General features: G+C 34.7%; 1 protein-coding gene across 1 annotated transcript; it reads left to right on the top strand.

The window, feature by feature from the left end:
- Positions 1–2,211: 2,211 nt before the first annotated feature.
- On the top strand, positions 2,212–11,709 carry LOC126710182 (uncharacterized). The gene is made up of 7 exons (XM_050410567.1): positions 2,212–2,799; positions 5,138–5,287; positions 6,005–6,082; positions 6,304–6,405; positions 6,520–6,660; positions 10,443–10,798; positions 11,125–11,709. Exons 1-7 carry the CDS (start codon positions 2,214–2,216, stop codon positions 11,707–11,709), a joined length of 1,998 nt encoding a protein of 665 aa, XP_050266524.1. The 5' UTR covers positions 2,212–2,213.
- Positions 11,710–21,891: the final 10,182 nt, after the last annotated feature.

Here is a 21,891-nt window from a genome sequence, read left to right as displayed (position 1 = left end):
ACATGTTCCCTGGCCTCTTTCACTTTTTTAAGGATTACTCAAACGATATGGAATATTAGCTTAATTAAACTCCAAGTCTTATGGGGCCCGTTTCAATGCACAATCTCCTTTAAAATCATTAGCCAACATGATGCTATAAATAAACGGGTAGATTTCCGTGAGCTTTGGACAATATTGCATCAGAAAGCTAGCTCAACACCAACATATAGTCTTGGAGCCGACTTGGTGGCCAGCGACATTTTTCCTAGTAAGTAGAACTATTTTTCGGTAAGTGGCCAGAGATATAGACCAAAAGTAATATCTACTCTCTTTAATGATTAAATTGATGCTTCTTAGTTAGTTTCAAAAAAAGAAGAAAAATCAATATATATATATATATATATATATAATATGATTTAATTGGCAACCTCACTCCTAGGCTATTTGCCATATAGAAAGTGATCTGCATGTGAGTACGGGACTGCTTAATTAGTATGCAGATCCGAAGTACACGTTATAGTTTTCCAATATGTCAAATATGTTTAAAATTTTAAGGCTCCCTCCTGATGGAGTAATGATCAACCCAAGATGATCATATAGGTTCCAGTAAGTAAACCTATGTTAGGGTTACTTCACAAATTTTTCAAAAGCATAAATTTTCCTACGTTTCAGATGCCTGTACTCTTTTAGATGCTATACAAATGTCAAATATGTTTATAAGTTTACGGCTCTTTAGTTTGTTTAAAAGTGCTACTTTAGTTAGAAGTCTAACGTGAGTTTTTTATTATAAAAATAGAGAAAAACTGAAAGAAATAAATCTAAAATTCAAATAGAAATCTTAAGTCTACAAAAATACTAATTTGGAAACTAAATAAAATGAAATTAATTAAGGATGTAATATGTTTCTTTCCCAATTCTACCCTCAAATATTGACATTATTTTCTTCATTGTTTCTGGACCTCAATTTGTTAGGATTCTTGCCTTTTGCCACTGAATTCTGGAAGGATGACTGCTAGAAGTGCTAAAATTGAATTGGAAATAAAAATACAGGAAGAGGATGAAATGCCCACAGACCCTGAGGTACTCAGATGTTTTATTTCATACCCTTGATATAATATACTTTCTTCTCATATAAAGATGAGTCTCATATATAATATCCACATGTGAGACATATATAATCTTATGTGAGAGGAGGATGTGTCACTAAATTCACTCTTAGAGTTGTAACATTTAATTTGAATTATAAAATCCATCAATTTTAAAAAAGATTTAGATTTTTTTGAGTATTTATTCAATATTTTAAGAGTATACATAATAATAGGTTTCACTAAGTAAATTCGTGAACTTTCCTATTTTCCTTTCATCCATGACATAATTAATGTTTATTAATTTCATCAAACAATTTAAAATCATTTTCAAGAATATAATCAAACACCTAAACATAAATTTTTTTTATTGAAAATGTTTTCAATTATAAAAAAATATTTTACATATAAACTTTTAAAATTTTATAACAAAACAAACGGGCCTAAGAGATGCAATCTTGATGATTCTTTTCTACAATAGAGGTGATGGATAAAAACGAGATTTAGTAACATCTTCAAGTCAATAAGGACATTTGCAAATTGCTGTTAGAGTACTCTTTCCATTGACTGCAGGTAACTAAATTCAAGAGTGGTCTTTATATTAGTCCAATTTAATATTTTTGTGACTTCACAAATCCACAACATACACACGATACGTACTAAAATTTCCACAATGTGGCAACCATTCATACCTATATTTATAGGTTGCAAAAATATTGTCTTATTTTGTATTCTATGTGGACGTTTGACATGACTTAAAAAGCTAGTTTTTTTTATTATTCAACTTATTTTTTACTATTATTTATGAGTTCTACTAATTTTTTGATACTATTCATAGGTCACACTGTATTATTTCAACTACCTTTTAATTTTATTTATAGTATATTTAGTAAAAAATTTTCAGTTTCAACAAAATAAGTTGTTGCCATTTAACTAATTATATGCATAATTTTTAGTGTTTTTTCCATTTAACTAAAATATATTTATTTTGCTCAAAGGGATGGTATGGGGTTCGGGGGATTAATGCATTAGCATGAAACTCGTTTTCTAGTACATATACAATGATTACAAAAAATCCATTGTTGCAAACTTGTTCTACAACCCTAATCCTAATTTATGTCCAATTTTCATCTTCATTGTTCTAAGTAGATGGATGCTGTTGCACATTGGTTTGAAGGAGAAGTCGACCCAGCATTGGAGGAAGAATTCCAGTTTGAAACCTGTCTCGACCTTGAACTCCATCCCTTGAAGGACGAAGCAAAAAAATTGTCTCAAATTGCTGCCCAACGTGATTGGAACGAAGTTCGTGAGATATGTGAAGAAAACTGGCTTTTAGATGTCCAGATTACCAAGTTAGGAGGCACAGTACTCCACATAGCAGCCTACTATAAGCAAGAAAATATTTTTGAACTTCTTCGACACCAATTAGTTCCGGGGAGTCTTCTCGCAACATATTGTTTAACAAAGAAAGACAGTAAAGGAAATACCCCTCTCCACTACGCAGCATCGGTAGGGAGTGAGAGGATGTGTTACCACATCATCAATATGACAGCGCCAATAACGGTACTAAATGTTCGTAACCATGAAGGTGAGACCCCTCTCTTCTTAGCAGCACTTCATGGTCACAAAGACGCTTTCCTTTACCTCAATCGTGTATGCGGCCCTGGAAAAGACTACTGTATAAGAAGAAATGGTGACACCATTCTTCACTGTGCCATCTCTGAAGAACACTATGGTGAGCTTTTTTTTTTTTTTTTTTTTTTTGATAAACAAGCAAGAGCTTTTATTAGAACACAGCACCAGGCTCTATTTACAATGGAATACTTTCTTCAGACTTGAATTTTTCACCATGGATAATTTTGTTTCTTTAAATCCAAATATGGTAGACTGTAGTAGCTCCCCATGACAGATTGACAGCTTACTAATAACAGTTTGTAGACTACTCCCTTTTCCATTAATTTGTTCATACCCAAATCCACCACCTTTTCCCATTCAGTTGGAGAGTTTTCAAACAAAGATCCATGGTCTTCCTCCAAACTCTCTTTGTGATATCACACTCAAATAAAAAATAATCACTACATTCCCAATTGTTTCTGCAGAAAATCACAGTATATGTCTCTAACTCTAATGTAACCTCATTGAGCAAGCCTATCTCTTGTAGAAAACCGATTGAGCATAGTTAACCAAAGCATAAAAGCGTGTGTTTTGGTTGAGCAGAAGGAAACCTTGCCTGATTACACCATTTAAATTCTTCCTTCTTTGGTGTCATTCCAAGTATCTAAGGTGTATGGTGAGCATCATACATACATACATACAAACATACATATATACATATATATATATATATATATAATATCAAATATATGTATGTATGTATATATATCCCCCAAAAAATGTTTTATTTCATCAATTAATTAAGTTATGTTTCGAATTTCGGATAGCATGTAAATGGATTATTAATCTTTCTAATAATTATGACATAAGTAAACAAATGTAATAACACAGTTGATGAAAATTGGCTATAGTTGTGCAATAGGTTGTTATTAGATACATACGATAGAATATGTTAGAGATATATTAGCCCATTAGTATAGGTCCAAACCTAATTCTACTTTGTGTGCAAGCCAAGTTTCCTACTTGTACTAAAAGTTTATTAGTTTAGGGTTTAGTCTACTATATATACACACAAGGTTGTCAAAATCGGGATCCTACGTAAGATCGTTGGAGGTATGTGGGATCGTGAATCGTAGGATCGGATCGTGGATCGTAAGATCCTACATTATTTAAGGAAAAAACAAAAAATACACATTGGTATATTAAATAATCAAATAAATTATACATTCATTGATATAATTACCATACATCATTACATCCATTTGTAAGCATCATTTAAAGAGACCAAAAACCTCAAAATATGACACTCTATTGGGATATTTTTTATTTGAGTCCAACTGACACTCTCTCTACATTAGAGTGGAAAAACTTGGTCTATTGGGATTTTATTTTTCATTTGGGTCCAACTGAGTCTTCTGTCAAGTTAAAAAAGATTATAAGAAACCAAAGTTGTTTAGGATCGTCAAAATCATGCGATCCTACCGATCCTGAATGATCGCTAAGATCCTTGAAAGATCTAGATCGTTTTGAGTAGGTGGAATCGTAAAATCGTAGGATCGTAAGATCCAGATCGGGATTTTGACAACCATGTATACACATGTTATGATTTATTGTAACACAGGATTTGTATTACACTCTAATATATTATTGAGGTAACACTTTAGGTTTTCTTCCGTGGATGTAGGCCGTTAGGCTGAACCATGTAACTCTCGTGTGTTACTATATTCTATACTTTATGCTTTCGCTTCCGCATTTATACTAGCATATTCAACATGGTGTATCAATGCTAATATTTAACATGGTACCAGATCCACCTTCCTGTGGCTATTGTTTTCTGTCTTTACGGTATATTTAAGAGCAATCTTTGTCTTCCTCGGTATTTTTTTTTTTCGTTGCGTTCATCTTTTTTGGCTTTTTACTGCTACCGTCAAAACTCTCCAGTATAATCAAGCCACCATTTGAAGTCGCATCAACACTACACGACCATTGCCTTTCTCAAACTACCGTCACAGAGCCAAACTTCATTTAAGGGATCTTCTCAACCTTATCAAATCTCAAGATTACTTCAAGTTTCCATCCTGAGTTTGAGAGGGGGTATTAGAGATATATTAGCCCATTAATATAAGCCCAAGCCTAATTTTATTTTGTGTGTAAGCCAAGTCTCTTACTTATACTAGAAGTCTATTAGTTTAGGGTTTAGTCTACTATATATACACATGTTATGATTTATTGTAACACAGGATTTATACTACACTCTAATATATTATTGATGTAGCCCTTTAGAGTTTCTTCTGTGGATGTAGACCGTTAAGCTGAACCACATAACTCTCGTGTGTTACTGTGTTCTATATTTTATGCTTTTATTTCCACATCCATACTAGCATATTCAACATGGTGTATCAATTCTAATATTTAACAGAATATATTATTAGATCACATTTGGTTACTGTGCTTGGCAGAATTGTCCCTAATTATACTTCACCGGTATAAAGAACTTGTAAACCTTGGTAATAAGAAAGGCATGACCCCTCTCCATCTTCTCGCAAGTAAGCCTTCTGCATTCAAAAGTAGCAGCGATCTTCGATGGTTTGGAAATATCATTTACCACTGTAAGTGTTTTTTGTTGAATTTTCAAGTTTGATTGTGTATCTCTAGAAAACAAACATCAAGCCACTGGTTTTTTCTTTCTTTTCATTTCCGCTGCCCCACTTCCTCTTTTAATATGGGATTATGAATCAATTTGAATTTAATCACTAAATTAAATTTTCAACCCTTTCAGAGATATAATAATATCACATATAATAGAATCCAAACCGAATGTAAATTAGCTTCTAATTGTACTTTAATGTTTTGCCAAATAATGCAGTCATAATTTTTAGTATAAAAAATGAGATAATTACCTCACTTACCTAGGTAAGAACAACTTATCATTATTACCGTAGTCTAAAGTTAGCGTGCGTAAGAACAAGTTATATCCTAGTTTACATTTATTTCTATAAATGTAAATTGAATTTTGGATGTATTTCACTACATCCACATCTAATTGAATTTTGCTATAATATCTAACAGGCAATTATTGTGCATATCTGTAAATTAGTTGTTAGCTAGGAGGATGAACGAAAATAAAATTATGGGACCACTCTTAGAGCCTCTAAAACAACAACAAATCGTGTAATTAAGATAAACAACCTACGATAAGAAGTCACCTAGTAACTAGGGAGATTATACTTTGTTTCGGTGTGGTATGGCCCGATCTTACTTCATCAACTTGGAGCATGAAAAAATAATTTACAATGTGCTTTGTAACTGAGTTGCTTTCATTCCAGCGTTTGTCATAGCAGACGAAAAGGAATTAATTTGGCAAGCAGATGCAGAGAACTTTGCAGGACAAGTTACAGACGGAGGTAGACACCAATGTCACAAATGTTCACACACACATACACATCACAATGTGTTACCCAAAAAAAAAAAAGTATACAGTGTGTTCAAGTAGTTAGAGAAAATTTTTGAATAAACCAACAACAAAAAAAAAAAAATTGGTTTCATGACTTGAGCTTCTATTGTAATTGGTCAAGTCAATGATATTAACAAACAGACTGATAGTGGTTATTGTCTTTGTGTATAGGACGCCCATCATCTGACGAACCTCCAATTCAGCGTCCGCTTAATTACAGAACCTGCTTTGACTTAGTAAATCTTGTTTACAAGGCAGTGTCATCTCTATGTGGTATTCCGCTTTGTACTGTGTTATTTTGTCATCTATATAAGTATGTACTGAACTCTTTGTAACACTCTTTCATTTAAGATATGCTTTACGACTGGAATCCTTTTTCATTTTCAGGATTAAATTACCCATGGAGGGAAGGTGATATAGAGAACCCATTACCCATTCGAAGGCCTCAGATATTACAAGCTCCACCTAATTACGCAACCTGCTTTTCGTTTGTAAAACTTGTCTTGAAGGCAGTGCTATTTGTACTCGGTATTCACTCACGCTCCGTTGTTTTCTGTTCTGTTTCCTTTATATATTTCCTTGCTCACATTGCCTTGCACATTGGTGGTATAATATGTCTTTAGAACGTTCGGAGTTGATAAGGAAGGTAAAGAAGATGAAGGTGAGGCACGCATGGTCTATTCTGATCATGAAAGAACTGCTGAAAAACGCTTCAATATATCAGTTTTCACCAGGACGCAAACGCTTAAATAATATGCATGAAAAAGGTAACCATATAATCCCAGTCTATTCTGCCTTAATTTTTTAGGGAAATAATTACATTTTTTTATTTTTTGTTTTTTATCGAATCCGAATGATTTTTGATGATTTAAACAATTTTTTTTTTTTTTGAAAATTTGATGATTTAAACAATTATACTTTAAAGTAATTGATATTTAATTTCTTAATTATTAAAGCCTAAAATTGATAATAATATAGTCTTTTAAAAGTAAACCAATAAAATGAACTAGTAAATGGTGGTTATGATATGTAGTGGCAGGACAATAAATTACAAATCCCACTCTGTGGTATACCTTTAAAATATGGAGTTACCCGGTATATTTTATGTGTATTGTGTGATGCTTATCTTTTTCGTGGATTGAATTATGAGGCATTTACCTTACGTATGGTTTATTAATTGAACTTAGGGCACATTTGATATGCTAGATAGAAATTATAGCAGGAATAGTAATTTTTATTATTGGGAATAAGAAGTGTTGTAATGGAATAACTAAACTTGTTTATAAGTTTAGTTGTGAGTTGTAAAATTAGAATAAAACTTAAGATTTATTTTAAAAAATATCTTACTCATATAATTATATTTCTTAAAAAATAATAATTTAAAAAAAATTGAGAGAGAGATGAGTTATTTTTTATAATTTTTTTATTTCCATAATTGTTATGTGATTAAGGAAAGTTTGTTTATTTGGAAATATATTAGGACACGTTCGGTACATTGTAATGGTGATTGAGTAATGCTAAAAACACAAACTATTTTACAACATTTTTACAAATTGCTGATGTGGCTTTAGTAATTTTCAAGTAATTATTGGTAAGTATAAATGTGAAGTTAGTGGTAGACTCATATTAGAACTAATAAAAATTTGCCATATCAAGAATTTGTAAAAAATTTGTAAAATAGTTTGTGACTGTATCATTACTCATGGTGATTACATATGAATAGAAATAAATATTACAAGGAATAAAAGAAGTTGTAATGAAATAACTATTACTATTCATTTCTTTGGTAACAATAAAATAAAGATGTTGAAGTAAAAGCCTAGATAAATTAAATTTCCTAAAATACCATTCTTTTTTAAAATTATATTTACAATTTTTGTGGTTCTACCTTTAACATTTTATTAAGTACAAATTAAATAATTTTACAATTAATACATGTGTTGTTTGTTCAAAATTAATATTTGCTTAAATGTTAAAAACAAAATTGATTGAGAGGATAAAGCTCATGATTCAAAAATGAAATGGCAAATATCCCCATAAAAAAAAGGAAAAGATCAATTAATATTTTTTTTTATTAATTTTAAATTGATTACTCAAAAATATTAATGTAGAGTAAACTAATGGCACGAAACAACCCCAACTCTCATGGATTGTAATATTGTTTTCTGATTTGGACCTTCATTTGTACTTCGTTGTTTTCGTTGTTTTCATTTTGTAATGAAATAGCCAGTTTTGTCGAATCAAAAACAAAATAAAAAAACTACTGTCAATTCCTTATTCATCTATTAACCAATATCCCAAGGACTAGTTTCGTAGAGAAATATAGCAGCAGAAAAGGGACCTACCTAATTGTTGTTTGTGGGTCTAAATCTAATATGGCGGAGAGAGAGAGAGATGTATATTAGCGGCAAAAAAAAAAAAAAAAAAAAAAAAAAAAAAAAAAAAATTGACGGGGGAGCCAAGGAGATTTTAGGAATTTAAAATTTGCAGGTTTAAGAAATAGAGATTACATATAGCTTTTTAAAAGAATAGCTATTCAGCATTTTAAAGAATAGTCATTCCTTTATGAATAGCTATTCCTTGCCACAAAACACAACCAAATTACTGAATACGTGTTCCCCATGAATAGCTATTCCTTACAGTGTACCAAATTTCTCCTTAATGCTAGAAATTATTTCATCTACTCAAGAATAGCTATTACAACCCTTTTGGAGAAGAATAATTATTTCTCATTTTAAAAAAATAACTATTCATAAAGAATGACTATTCCTTATAATAAAAAATATAACCAAATTAATTACTAAATAGAAAAAACATAGGAATAACTATTACATTACCGTATCAATTACAGTCTACCAAATATGTTCTTAATGATGTGATGAACACCTACATCACATACAAAGTGTATCACAACACTTTCTTACATCACATTGGAATTGATTCTCAAAGAATGGTGGAGCCTCTACCATCCAAACTTTGTATTTTCTACAACTAGAGCATGAAATGTCAATCTGTGTGCCAGGATACTGCTCATTCGTTCAAGGGAAAAAGTTGTTACACAAGTTCAGTTTTTTTTTAGTGTGTGCGAGAGCATGTGTGTAATAAATACAGCTCTTCATTCAATATACCAAACACACCATCCCCAGAACATTACAAGACCTTGTGAAGGAGAGGGCCCACTGCAGTATCATATGGTTCATCATTCACCAGAACTTTTATCCTCACCATACAATCCCCTTTCAACATGATATCTCAAATGCGGTGAATTCAATTGTGAGAAGGCAGGTCTCCCCTCAACTCCTCCCCCCGTCTATGGTTATTAAAAAAAAAAAAAAAAAAAGTTAGGAAGAAGGGATTTGAACTCTGGAAATATCCATTAAGAAACACAAGAAGATATTTAGCCACAAGACTTTTGGTCCTGCAAATAAAGTTAATTGAGGTGAAAAGAAATGAATAAATTGAAAAGTATTGGGAATACATGTGAGAGTAAAGTCCCACACTGAATAAAAATGACAATAACAAGTTTTTTTTTTATTTTTTATTTTTATTTTTTTTTTTTTATGAATAACAATAATGAGTAGTTAATATAATATGAACAAAATTTAGGTATAATACCTTAGGTATTGTTCTTTAAGTTCCTCACTTAAGATTAAGCCATATGTCTACTTAATTAAAAAATATACTTCCATTCCATGAGGAAAAATCCACATGGTAGAATTTTAAGAGGGGAACCTAAAAAACAGTATCTAAATACTGTACTTAAGTCTTGCCCATATAATATAGTTGAGTACAAACTCATAGACTTAAGTGTTTGTGGGGTGTGGAAGGCAAGGGCCGGGGTTCAAATCTTCAGGAGGGAGTTTCATACACATATACACTTAGATTAGATTAGAGTAAAATTTCTCTTTTGTATTTTTAAAAAAAAAAAAAAAAAAAAAAAGTCATTTGAGTTAAGTGGTGTCATGTTACATTAACCACCCAACCTTTTGAATATTTTGGAACTACTCAAGAACAACTCAATCAAAATTAATTGGTACTTAAGACTCATACATGAAATTCAATAATTTCATACATGAATACTTGGTATATTTCTGGAAAGATGCTTTTAATTTATCTATATGTCATGTTTATTCTCCAACTAAAATAATTAGAAATTCAGAATTTGATTTATTGCCAACCTAAAACTTTAGAGAAAATAATGTATATTAATTTCTTAAATTATTATAAAAAAAAAAATATGTTGCAGAGAAAGAAAATTATGAATTTTTTGTTAAAGTTGAAGTAAAATCTATTGTTTTGTGTAATGACAGATAGAGAAAAAAAAGAGGAACACATTGATCCGCCTCCAGATGTAATACTATTTGCAGCAAAGAATGGAATTATCGAAATGGTTGAGGAAATCCTTGAAATTTATCCTGTGGCCTGCAATGAGGTGGATGAAAAACAGAAAAACATTGTGCTATTGACAGTGGAATATAAACAACCTCATATTTATGAGCTCCTACTCTCACTCAAGGAGCGGGACTTGTTAGAAGCCAGCTTATTTCATGAAGTGGATTGTGACGGTAATTCTGTATTGCATCTTGCTGCGAGGAAAGAAGAAAATTATAATTGGCCAGTTCCAGGATACGCATCCCAAATGCAATGGGAAATCAGATGGTATGAGGTACGAGACCAAACCAACCAAGTTAAAGAAGACATTTCTTGATCATTGATTCCAAGGACTTTTTTATATATGTGTAATATTTTCTGTAGGTTTGACTTTCTAGGTTTAATCAGATTTACATAATAACGTGAAGACTAGTATAATACAAATTATTTCCCGATAAGACTTTTATTTGATTTTGTGAGAGAGAGATACAATGGTGTCGACCGACTGGACCTTGCTTTTAGAATGAAACTAATGTATATTTTACTTTGTATAGGTTCAGTAGGTGTCCAAACACAGATATAGTGAAAGAATAACCTTGTCTATTTTATTTTGGAATACAGTACATACAGAACTCGATAGATAGAAGCATCCTTCGTCGCCTCAACAAGAGTGGCCAAACCTCAGAGGAGATCTTCACTGAAAGCCACAAGGATCTTCTTATAAAGGGCGGCGAGTGGCTAACCAGCACATCAAATGTAGGCATGGTTGTAGAAGGTATCTTGGTCACGGTTACCTTGACCATGTCAACCACAGTGCTTGATAGTGCCAAAGAAGGAAACAAACACAGGAAGCCATCCAAACTTTTCACCGGCTCATCATTTGTCTCCTTCTGCACTTCACTCTTAGCAGTGGTCATGTTCCTTTCAATTGCTACATCAAGGTACAGAAGAAGTGATTTCCGCTTTTCCTTACTAGGAAAGCTTTTGGTCGGTTTAACAGCATTGTACTCGTCTGTAGTTTCTACCTTGATATCTTTCGCTAGCGGATTCTTTTTCATCTTTCGGGATCAACTGCTATCTGCAGCTTCCTCGTATGTGCTGGCCTGCCTTCTGCTTATAATATTCTTTTCTCTCACCCAATTTTCGCTATACTTCCATTTGGTGTGGGCAACCTTCAAGAAGGTGCCAAAACGTATTACAGAGTGACTATAACTAACTGGCTTCCTTTGGAAGATTAACTAGTATTTACATTCCTATCTTCTTCTTTAAGTGCCAAAACGTTTGCTCTTTTTCCGATAAGATTGATTCTGGACTTGTATTGTTTATGTGCTCTATTTCAATAATGTAAAACATATTTATCTGGGTGAGTTGATTATTTATCTACCTTTTTAATTAAGTTGTTGGCCTACAATTTATCTTGGGAATTCAATTTTTCTGAATCTTTTATTTTTTATTATCAATATGAATTTGAGTGCTATGATGAGTTCAAGTTTATATAGTTTGTAGAAAATGAATAGTTTATAGAGTTGCTAATTTTTTAATCAAATTCGTTGATTATTTTTCATTATCTTAAATTAGTCATTGTCTAAAAAAAAAAAAATTTCTTTGATGGACCTGTAATTCTAAATAAATCTCTAAATGTGCAAGAATGGAGGTCCTTCATTTCCTACAAAATATATTAGAAGAAGAAGAAGATAAAAAGAAACGTAAAGAAAAGTTTAGAGTAACTGGATATATAGAGAGAGAGAGATAATGCTTTTATAACCAATAATTTCTATATTGTTGACATAGTCACTACTAATGTTTCAAGTTAAAGTGCAAATATCAAGTTAAGAAAATTGGACATAACTATGATATTATGTGTGCGTTTGGGACAAAGTGAAAATTTCAGTTTATTTGCAATTTTAGTTTATTTTTGTTACTATTTATGGGTCATTTTGTATTTTTTGGTACTATTCATGAATCCCACTGTACCATTCAACTAGCTTTTACTTTTATTTATAGTACTTTTGGCAAAAAATTTCAGTTTTAGCAAAATAAACTATTTCCAAACGGACATTAAATTAAAATTATAAAATACAAATTCCACATATTTTGACTCACTTTCTCCTCTCCCTCCTCTCTTCTCTTGTTGAAATTTGAGAAACAAATAGTTTTCCTGTTGTTCTAGTAGGAGCAGGATTGCCTAGAAGGTTGCACCATCCAGGAAATTTTCTCTTAATTAAGTATATTGCATATATCTTCTCCAAAAAAAAAAAAAAAAAAAAAAGTAGTATATTGCACGTATCTTTCTTACCAATGGGTTTTTACGAGGCCGAAATGGTGCTTACGTACTACCATGCACGTACTCCAAATACAACACATCAAGGCCAACCTAACCTAGTTCGTAGTAGGAAAGCAAATCATAGTTCAAACTTCAAATAGAAAGTGGCCTAATCATTAAATTCCCCGAAAATAATGGAACCAAAAAGATTCAATCCCAAATCTCCTTTTAGACTATATAGTCATAACTAGGGACATATATATGAGAATATGACTAATCCTCACAGGCCCCCTTCTGAACTAGAAATAAATTAAGCACCACATGTTATCATGAAACACATGATCTGTAACATCCCGGTCCCAGTCAATTAGACCAAAAAAGAAAAAAAAAAAAAAAAAAAAGAAGGAGGTTATATAAATCTTGGAGAAAATTATGATTTTGGTGTCATGGGTCACTTGATGATGTTATATAAATTTTGTGGGAAGTACTTATAAAGTGTGGAGGTTTCGATGTTAGATATGACACCTTGAATGATTTATGAGTATAAATGGGAGTCTATACCTTGCATATTAAATTGTTTTGAGAAATTTTGGAAGTGGAATACATTACATGTGAGGTTGAATACTAGGCTTGCCTAATTAAGTTCTTACTTGGCAATTCCTAATTTGTAGTTAGATACAATTTCAAGCTTTGTGCTCATTGTGATAGGTTTGCTTGATATTGTTTAGGTTCTAGCTAATCTTCCTTGAGCTTGGAGAGTTGGGCTTTTTGCAAGTTGTAAGGTAAGTAGCTTTTTAATGGGATTTTGAAAAATAACCATGTTATATAAATGTTTTTGGTTTAGACACGCTTTTGGAAATTACCTATGGTAATTATATTTTCCTAAAAACTATTGTGTTGTAACGTAATATATATATATATATATATATATATATATGATCATATATGGAAATGCATCATATTTGGTATTGTATTTGGGGAAATGCATGAATTGTTGATATGTAAAAATGAGCATCTTTTATTTAATCTTTGATAAGAAAATCATTGATTTTATGATGTATTGAAAAATTTAAAGATGCTTATCTTATCTTGTATTGTTTGGGAAATTGATAGAAAATCTCTTGATAAGAATGAAGTTGAAAACCTTACAAAATTTGTAGAAGTTAGATTAATTATTTAAGGTTTTCTGAAATTACCTGGATATGAACTGTGTTTCAAATTAATGTAACCTGTGAGTTTATGTAATTTTAACACCATGCCATATGTGATCACCTGATTTGGTTTTCCATAGTCTTTGTGACAATGGAATCAAAATCTAGGTCAGTGCCCTTTCACTTTGGATGACACGTTCTTCCTTGCTGTCCATGGGGGGAAGAGGTTCCTTGATTGTGTGTGGGTGAGGCTACTGCCCATAGGGCCAAGAGACCACATGCAAGAGAGGTCTTATTTGACGCGCTCTCTCTGTTGCCCATGGGGGGAGAGAAAAACTTTGAGAGTATGGGTGAGGCTGCTGTCCATGGGACCAAAAGTCTGCATACCAAAGAGGACAATATCATGCCAGTTGTGAATGGGTGGATCCCCCGATTGGTCTATGTGGTAGTGTGGTATATTTGTGATAAATTACCGTATATTAGATTTTATGGCTTTGGAAATTATATTGCTAGTGCTCACATATCATAGTATATAGTTTCAAGGTATTTACTTTGAAAAACTTTGTGTTTCATTATTCAATTATTCTTGTCATATCATATTATTATTATTGAGAATGAAACTTACATTTCCCCCACCCCCATTAATTATGCTACTTACTGGGCTTTAGCTCATCCCAATCTTTTATAGTCTTACAGATTAATTAGTTATATCATGGGGATGAAGCTTGCCTTGTCGGTAGTGATTGGAATTTTATGCTGAATTGGGAGACATACATTACAAATGGTTGGTGATTCGATCTAGTTGTTTTTAAGGAAGCTAGTAGTAGTTAATTTATTAGAAGTTGGGGTCTTGAGGTTTGTTAGCCCAAGAATTTTGTTGGGATTGCATATTTTAGAGAACATTAGGATTTTCTATTTAAATCATTTGGAGTTTTGTAATATATTCATGTATTATGTGGAGGCACATGATTTTTGGTTATTGTTTGTAAATGTGTTATAGAGTTTTGACTTGTAATGTGGAGATTTTAGTATGGTTGTATATTCTTATCCTTTGGAAAAGAAAGGAAAATAAAGATCTCCTATAGTTTGATTTGCCAAAAATGAAAAATCTACAGGTACCCTTAGGATGTTTTTCTCATGCTTTGGACCCTTTTGGGTTTGGGGTGTGACATGATCAGTTAATACATCACAAACAAGTCCAGTGGACGACGGATGTTACGCCACCTATGGAGCCTCGAGATGAGTGCATCATGAGAATGGAAAGTGCGGATTTGCAAGAATCTTCTAAAACTGAAAATCTGACAAGATTGACAGAGATTCTCTCGGACAATGATAAATTCCAGGCGCATATCAAGGAGATTGATATTTCCCTCAATAATAACTTTGATTTTGTTGCATTGACTAATAATCTTGATGATGATATTGATTGCAGGAACGATGAAGGTGTTAACAAGGAATTGGCTGACAGTAAGAGTGGTAGGCCTATTCTGGTGGAGATGCTAAATCAAGGCCGAAGTTTGAAGGCCATTGCATTTAGTGGGCCTCTAACCAATAGCCCAATTATAAAAACTTGGAAAAGAATTAATATGGGGCCGAAAATTGCAACCCTAGTTACTGAGGAGACCCATGCTGGGAGTAAAAGAGGAGCCCAAGATCATGAACAGAATGAGTTAGAGAATACTCTAAAAAAGAAGAAAACAGACACGGAGGTGGCAGAAATAAGCAGGCTGATGGTTATGGAATTCAATGAAACGGTGGTAGCTGCTTGGCAGCACCACTGAGGATAATGATTGCGTTAATCTTGATAAATTTCAGGCACATATCAAGGAGATTGATATTTCCCTCAATAATAACTTTGATTCTGCTGCGATGACTAATAATCTTGATGATGATATTGATTGCAGGAACGGTGAAGGTGCTGACAAGGAAATGGCTGACAGTAAGGGTGGTGGGCCTATTTGGGTGGAGATGCTAGATCAAGGCCCAAGTTTGAAGGCCATTGCATGTAGTGGGCCTCTGACCAATAGCCCAATTATAAAAACTTGGAAAAGATTTAATATGGGGCTGAAAATTGCAACCCTAGTTACTGACGAGACCCATGCTGGGAGTAAAAGAGGAGCCCAAGACCATGAACTGATGAGTTAGAGAATACTCTAAAAAAGAAGAAAACGAACACGGAGGTGGCGGAAATAAGCAGGCTAATGGCTATGGAATTCAATGAAATGGTGGTGGCTGCTTGGCAGCACCGCCGAGGATAATGAGTGCGTTAATCTTGATAAATTCCAGGCGCATATCAAGGAGATTGATATTTCCCTCAATAATAACTATGATTCTGCTGCGTTGACTAATAATCTTGATGATGATATTTATTGCAGGAACGGTGAAGGTGCTGACAAGGAATTGGCTGACAGTAAGAGTGGTGGGCCTATTCGGGTGGAGATGCTAGATTAAGGCCCAAGTTTGAAGGCCATTGCATGTAGTGGGCCTCTGACCAATAACTCAATTATAAAAACTTGGAAAAGAATTAATATGGGGCCGAAAATTGCAACCCTAGTTACTGAGGAGACCCATGCTGGGAGTAAAAGAGGAGCCCAAGACCATGAACAGAATGAGTTAGAGAATACTTTAAAAAAGAAGAAAACAGACACGGAGGTGGCAGAAATAAGCAGGCTGATGGCTATGGAATTCAATGAAAGGGCGGTGGCTGCTTGGCAAGCAGCACCGCCGAGGATAATGAGTGCTTTAATCATGATAAATTTTAGGCGCATATCAAGGAGATTGATATTTCCCTCAATAATAACTATGATTCTGCTGCGATGACTAATAATCTTGATGATGATATTGATTGCAGGAACGGTGAAGGTGCTGACAAGGAATTGGCTGACAGTAAGGGTGGTGGGCCTATTTGGGTGGAGATTCTAGATCAAGGCCTAAGTTTGAAGGCCATTGCATGTAGTGGGCCTCTGTCCAATAGCCCAATTATAAAAACTTGGAAAAGAATTAATATGGGGCCTAAAATTGCAACCCTAGTTACTGAGGAGTCCCATGCTGGGAGTAAAAGAGGAGCCCAAGACCATGAACGGAATGAGTTAGAGAATACTCTAAAAAAGAAGAAAACGGACACGAAGGTGGCGGAAATAAGCAGGTTGATGGCTATGGAATTCAATGAAACGGTGGTGGCTACTTTGCAGCACCGCCGAGGATAATGAGTGTGTTAAGCTGGAACTGTCGGGGGCTTGGGAACCTCCGAACAGTTCGAGCACTCTAGAAGGTGATTGCCTCTGAAGATCCCAGCTTAGTTTTCCATATGGAAACTAAGTTGTCCAAAGAAGATATGACATGTAAAAAGTACACGCTTGGATTCACGGAAGGATTAGTAGTGGGCAGCATTGGAAGTAAGGGAGGTTTGGCCTTACTGTGGAAGAAGGATGTCATGGTAGACGTTCAAACATTTGGCCCATGGCACATAGATTCTGAAGTAGGAGGAAATGACAGTTCAGGGAGATGGAGGTTTATGAGGTTCTATGGGCAACCAGAGACAAGTAGAAGGGAGGAGACATGGCAGATTCTTGAGAGGTTAGGAACTTCAAATTCACTACCTTGGTTGTGTATAGGGGACTATAATGAAATACTAAGTGATGTTGAGAAAATGGGTGGCAATCCGAGAGCACCGAAACAAATGGAGAGGTTCAGAGAAGCAATGAATAGATGTCGTTTCAGAGACTTGGGCTATGTGGGATCACGGTTTACTTGGAACAAGATTTTTGCAAATGGAGATTGTGCCCTAGCCACTCCAGAATGGTACTCCCAATTCGCAAATGCAAAGTTGCACCATCTATCCACCATGACTTCAGACCATTGCATGCTCACCATAAAGTGGGGTCAGAATGGGAGACGAAGGAGAGTTGGTGCAAAACTTTTCAAGTTCGAAGCCATATGGCTCCGTGACCCTCGATGCAAGGAAGTAGTACGTGATGCATGGGAGCATGGCTTATGTACTTCCATAGGCCATCCACTGAAAAACTACATATCCTCGTGTCATGCTCAACTCACTCAGTGGAATAATTGAGAGTTTGGTCATGTTGGCCGCCAGATTAAGTTGCTGAAGAATAAACTACAAGTGCTTGAAGCTTTCCTAGGGAACAACATGGACAATATTCGACAGGTCAGACTAGCCTTTAATTCTTGGCTAGACATGGAAGAGGTAATGTGGAAGCAAAGGTCTCAAAACAGGTATCTGAAGGAGGGAGATAGAAACACAAGCTTTTTCCATACAAAAGCTTCAAACAGAAAACAACAGAACTAGATTCAGGGATTAGAGGATGATAATGGCTTATGGCAGGAGGGGTTGTATGATATTGAGCATGTTTCTATGCAGTATTTCTCTTCTTTGTTCACTTCTCCTTGGCCTGGTGAAAATACAGAGCTCCTTAATGTAGTTCTTCCTTCAGTCACAAATGCAATGAACCAACTCCTAGCAAGAGACTTCCAAGCTTCAGAGATAGCACAAGCAATAAAGCAAATGCACCCCCATACTATGCCAGGACCTAATGGATTGTCCCCTCTATTTTACCAAAGGTTTTGGTCCTTCACCAGCAACTATGTTATTCAAGCTGCCCTTGACTTCCTCAATCATGGTATTGTTCCTCCTGACTTTAATGACACCCATATTGTTCTGATTCATGACGTTCATAATCCTAGGAAAATCACTGATTATAGACCCATTAGCTTATGTAATGTAGCTTACAAAATAGCCTCTAAAGCAATAGCTAATAGATTGAAAAATGTACTATCTATTATTGTTAGTGAGAACCAAAGTGCTTTCACAAAAGGGCGCTTTATAATTGATAATGTACTGGTGGCGTTTGAAACTATGCATCATATTAGCCAAAAAAAAGACTGGAAAAGTGGGAGAGATGACTCTAAAACTAGATATGAGAGTGGAAATGCTTGGAGAATATTATGGGGAAGATGGGTGTTCACCATAAAATGATTGAGGTGATCATGAGGTGTATATCTACTGTCACATATTCTATCTGTATTAATGGGCAAACCCAAGGCAGAATTGTTCCCTCCAGGGGCCTTCGCCAAGGGGACCCACTATCACCTTATTCATTTCTCTTCTGTGCAGAAGGTTTGTCCGCTTTACTTCATCGTGCAGCAAAACGACAAACCATCCATGGAATTGCAGTGTGCTGAAGAGCCCCAAGAATCTCCAATCTCTTCTTTGCTGATGATTGTTTGGTGTTTTGCCAAGCAACTCTAGAAGAGTGCAATGAGCTCCAACGCATATTCACTCTATATAAGGCTGCCTCAAGTTAGCAGCTTAATAAAGCCAATACCACTCTATTCTTTAGTAAGAATACCCCACGTGCACTTTAGGAGGAGATCAAAAATAGATTTGGAGTCCAGGTCATCCGTCAACATGAAAAATATTTGGGTCTCCCATCCTTGGTGGGTAGATCCAAAAAGAATACTTTCAATGACCTTAAGGATAAGCTTGGGAAGAAGCTTTCAAGATGGAAAGAAAAGCTATTGTTGAATGCAAGAAAGGAGATTCTAATAAAATTAGTAGCCCAAGCTATACCCTCATATACCATGAATTGCTTTAAGTTACTGGATTCACTATGCGATGAGCTAGCTAGGATGGTCAGGAAATTTTGGTGGGGGCAAAATAATGGTGTGGACAAGATGGCTTGGCTTAGCTGGGAGAAGATGTGCACACCAAAGAAATGTGGTGGGATAGGCTTTAGGGATTTGAAAGCATTCAACTTGGCCTTGCTAGCCAAGTAGGGGTGGCGGCTCCAAACTTGCACCAACTCTCTGTTCCACTGTATTTTCTGGGCAAAATATTTTCCTCATGGAGACTTCCTTTCTGCATCTTTGGGAGCTAAGCCGTCTTATGCTTGGAGAAGCATATTTTCTGCACAGCAGATTGTCAAAAAAGGTAGTCGTTGGAGGATAGGAATTGGGGCAAAGGTGCAAGTCTGGGGTGACAGATGGCTTCCTATATCCCCTACCTACCAAGTAGTTACACCGTGTCCAGAAGTTGGCTCTAATGTGCTAGTGACCACCCTTATTGACCACCAGAAAGGAGAGTGGAATCTAGAGGCCCTTCAATGCATTCTCATGCCTTTGGATGTAGAGTCTATCCTATCCATTGCTCTGAGTCCAACTCTGCCTGAAGACTGTTTTATATGGGCTCTTAGCTCTTCCGAAAAATTTTCGGTGAAGTCAACCTATAAGGTCGCTTTGCGAGAAAGGAGTGAGCAATTATCTAAGGAAAGTTCTAATGCTACGTGTATGAAGGAATTCTGGAAATTCATTTGGCGCTTGCAAGTCCCAAACAAAATCCGGAATTTCACGTGGCGGGCATGCAGAAATATCTTGCCCACGAAAGCTAACCTGTACCGTTGTCAAGTAACTCAGGACAGCAAATGCGAGGTGTGTGGAAATGCAGAGGAAACAACATGATACTTGTTTTGGCAGTGTCATCATGCTAAGGAGGTATGGAATGAGGTGGGTCTTGCTAAAGATCATGTCATGGATAGTTGCCCCGAATTCTTGGATTTGCTGTGGTATGCTCAAAACGTTAAAAAGTGGTCGGAGGAGGATATCGAGTTGATGGTCACGACGGCGTGGGTTATTTGGACAAACCGAAATGAGGTCCTGCATGGGAAGAGTAGAAAGCCAGCCATTGTTCTTGCTCAGTGGACAAAAAATTATTTGGAGGAATATTTAACAACCAACCATGAAGTTCGGCCTTACCATGAATCTGTGGAAGCAGTGTGGCAGCTCCCTAAACCACCCTGGTACAAGGCGAACATGGACGGTGCGACTTTTGAACAACAGAAGGAGGCCGGTATCGGAGTTGTTATCCGAGATCACCATGGTGTAGTTGTGGCAGCGTTGAGTAAGAAGTTGACAGCTCCACTGGGTGCTCTCGAGACGGAAGCTAAGGCCATGGAAGAAGCAGTTGAGTTTGCTTGGAATATGAGAATCAGGGATTGTGTGTTTGAGAGTGATGCGCAAATAGTAACGAATGCCATGCTTCACCTCACTGAACCGCCTTCGTCCATTGCCAATATCATAGCTGGTGTCGTATCCCATCTTCACAGGTTTCGGTCTATCCAGTTCAGTCATGTACTGTGCACTGGAAACAAAGTAGCCCACACGTTGGCATAGTATGCCAGAGGTGTGTTGTCCTTGCATGCATGGGTAGAAGAAACACCAAGTTGTATTGAAAACCTGGTGACCCAGGATGTAACGTTTTTGTCGTGTTCTGAATAAAGTTGTCGTATTTCACATCAAAAAAAAAAAAAAAAAAAAAAAAAAAAAAAAAGTCTAGTTGTCGTGCAATGACTTGAAATAAAGAGCGAAGTAATGCTAGAACCACAATTTATTATACAATTTTTGCCATAATTTTTCATATGATAAGTTGTAGTAAAAATTGTACAATAATTAAGTTATGGTTCTGATATTTTCCTAAAAAGAGAGTAAAGAATATAAGCCATGACATAAAAAAGAAAGAATATGCCTTTGTACTTGTTATTTTATAATTTTATATTGTAAATAGTGTTTCTTTTATTTATAATTAAGATTTTTTTATAAAAAATATCAATTGATACAAATTTTTTGAAAAAAAAAATATAACAAATATTATTAGAATTTCTTTTTTAAAAAAAAATTGGTTACTAGCAATATAGAATTTATAGCAGAAAATTTAATGAAGATATTTCAAACGAAGAATAAATTTATCAAAAATAGTTAAGAGATAATGAAATAATCCAACTTAAAATTTTTTCTTTCCAAACTTTGTTATAGTTGCTTTTGCATAATTTAAAAAAAAAATTAAAATTAATAAAATCCTACTTAAATTCCATTATATAATAAGAGGATTAAGTGAATTAGTCTTATTATCATTCAAAAGGGAAATGTTAGAAAGACTGAAATACAAATGGCCTTTAGTAGTTT

This window comes from Quercus robur, chromosome 12 (genome assembly GCF_932294415.1).
Source record: "Quercus robur chromosome 12, dhQueRobu3.1, whole genome shotgun sequence".
NCBI classification, from domain to species: domain Eukaryota; kingdom Viridiplantae; phylum Streptophyta; class Magnoliopsida; order Fagales; family Fagaceae; genus Quercus; species Quercus robur.
This window is presented reverse-complemented; position numbering and strand designations above follow the sequence as displayed.

What these genes read in the sequence shown, in the direction of transcription:
- LOC126710182 (XM_050410567.1), top strand. Translation starts at nt 2,214, where the DNA reads ATGGATGCTGTTGCACATTGGTTTGAAGGAGAAGTCGACCCAGCATTG. An exon ending in TGGAAATATCATTTACCACT is followed by an intron (nt 5,288 to 6,004) that starts GTAAGTGTTTTT and finishes CTTTCATTCCAG; the next exon opens with CGTTTGTCATAGCAGACGAA. An exon ending in GGCAGTGTCATCTCTATGTG is followed by an intron (nt 6,406 to 6,519) that starts GTATTCCGCTTT and finishes TTTCATTTTCAG; the next exon opens with GATTAAATTACCCATGGAGG.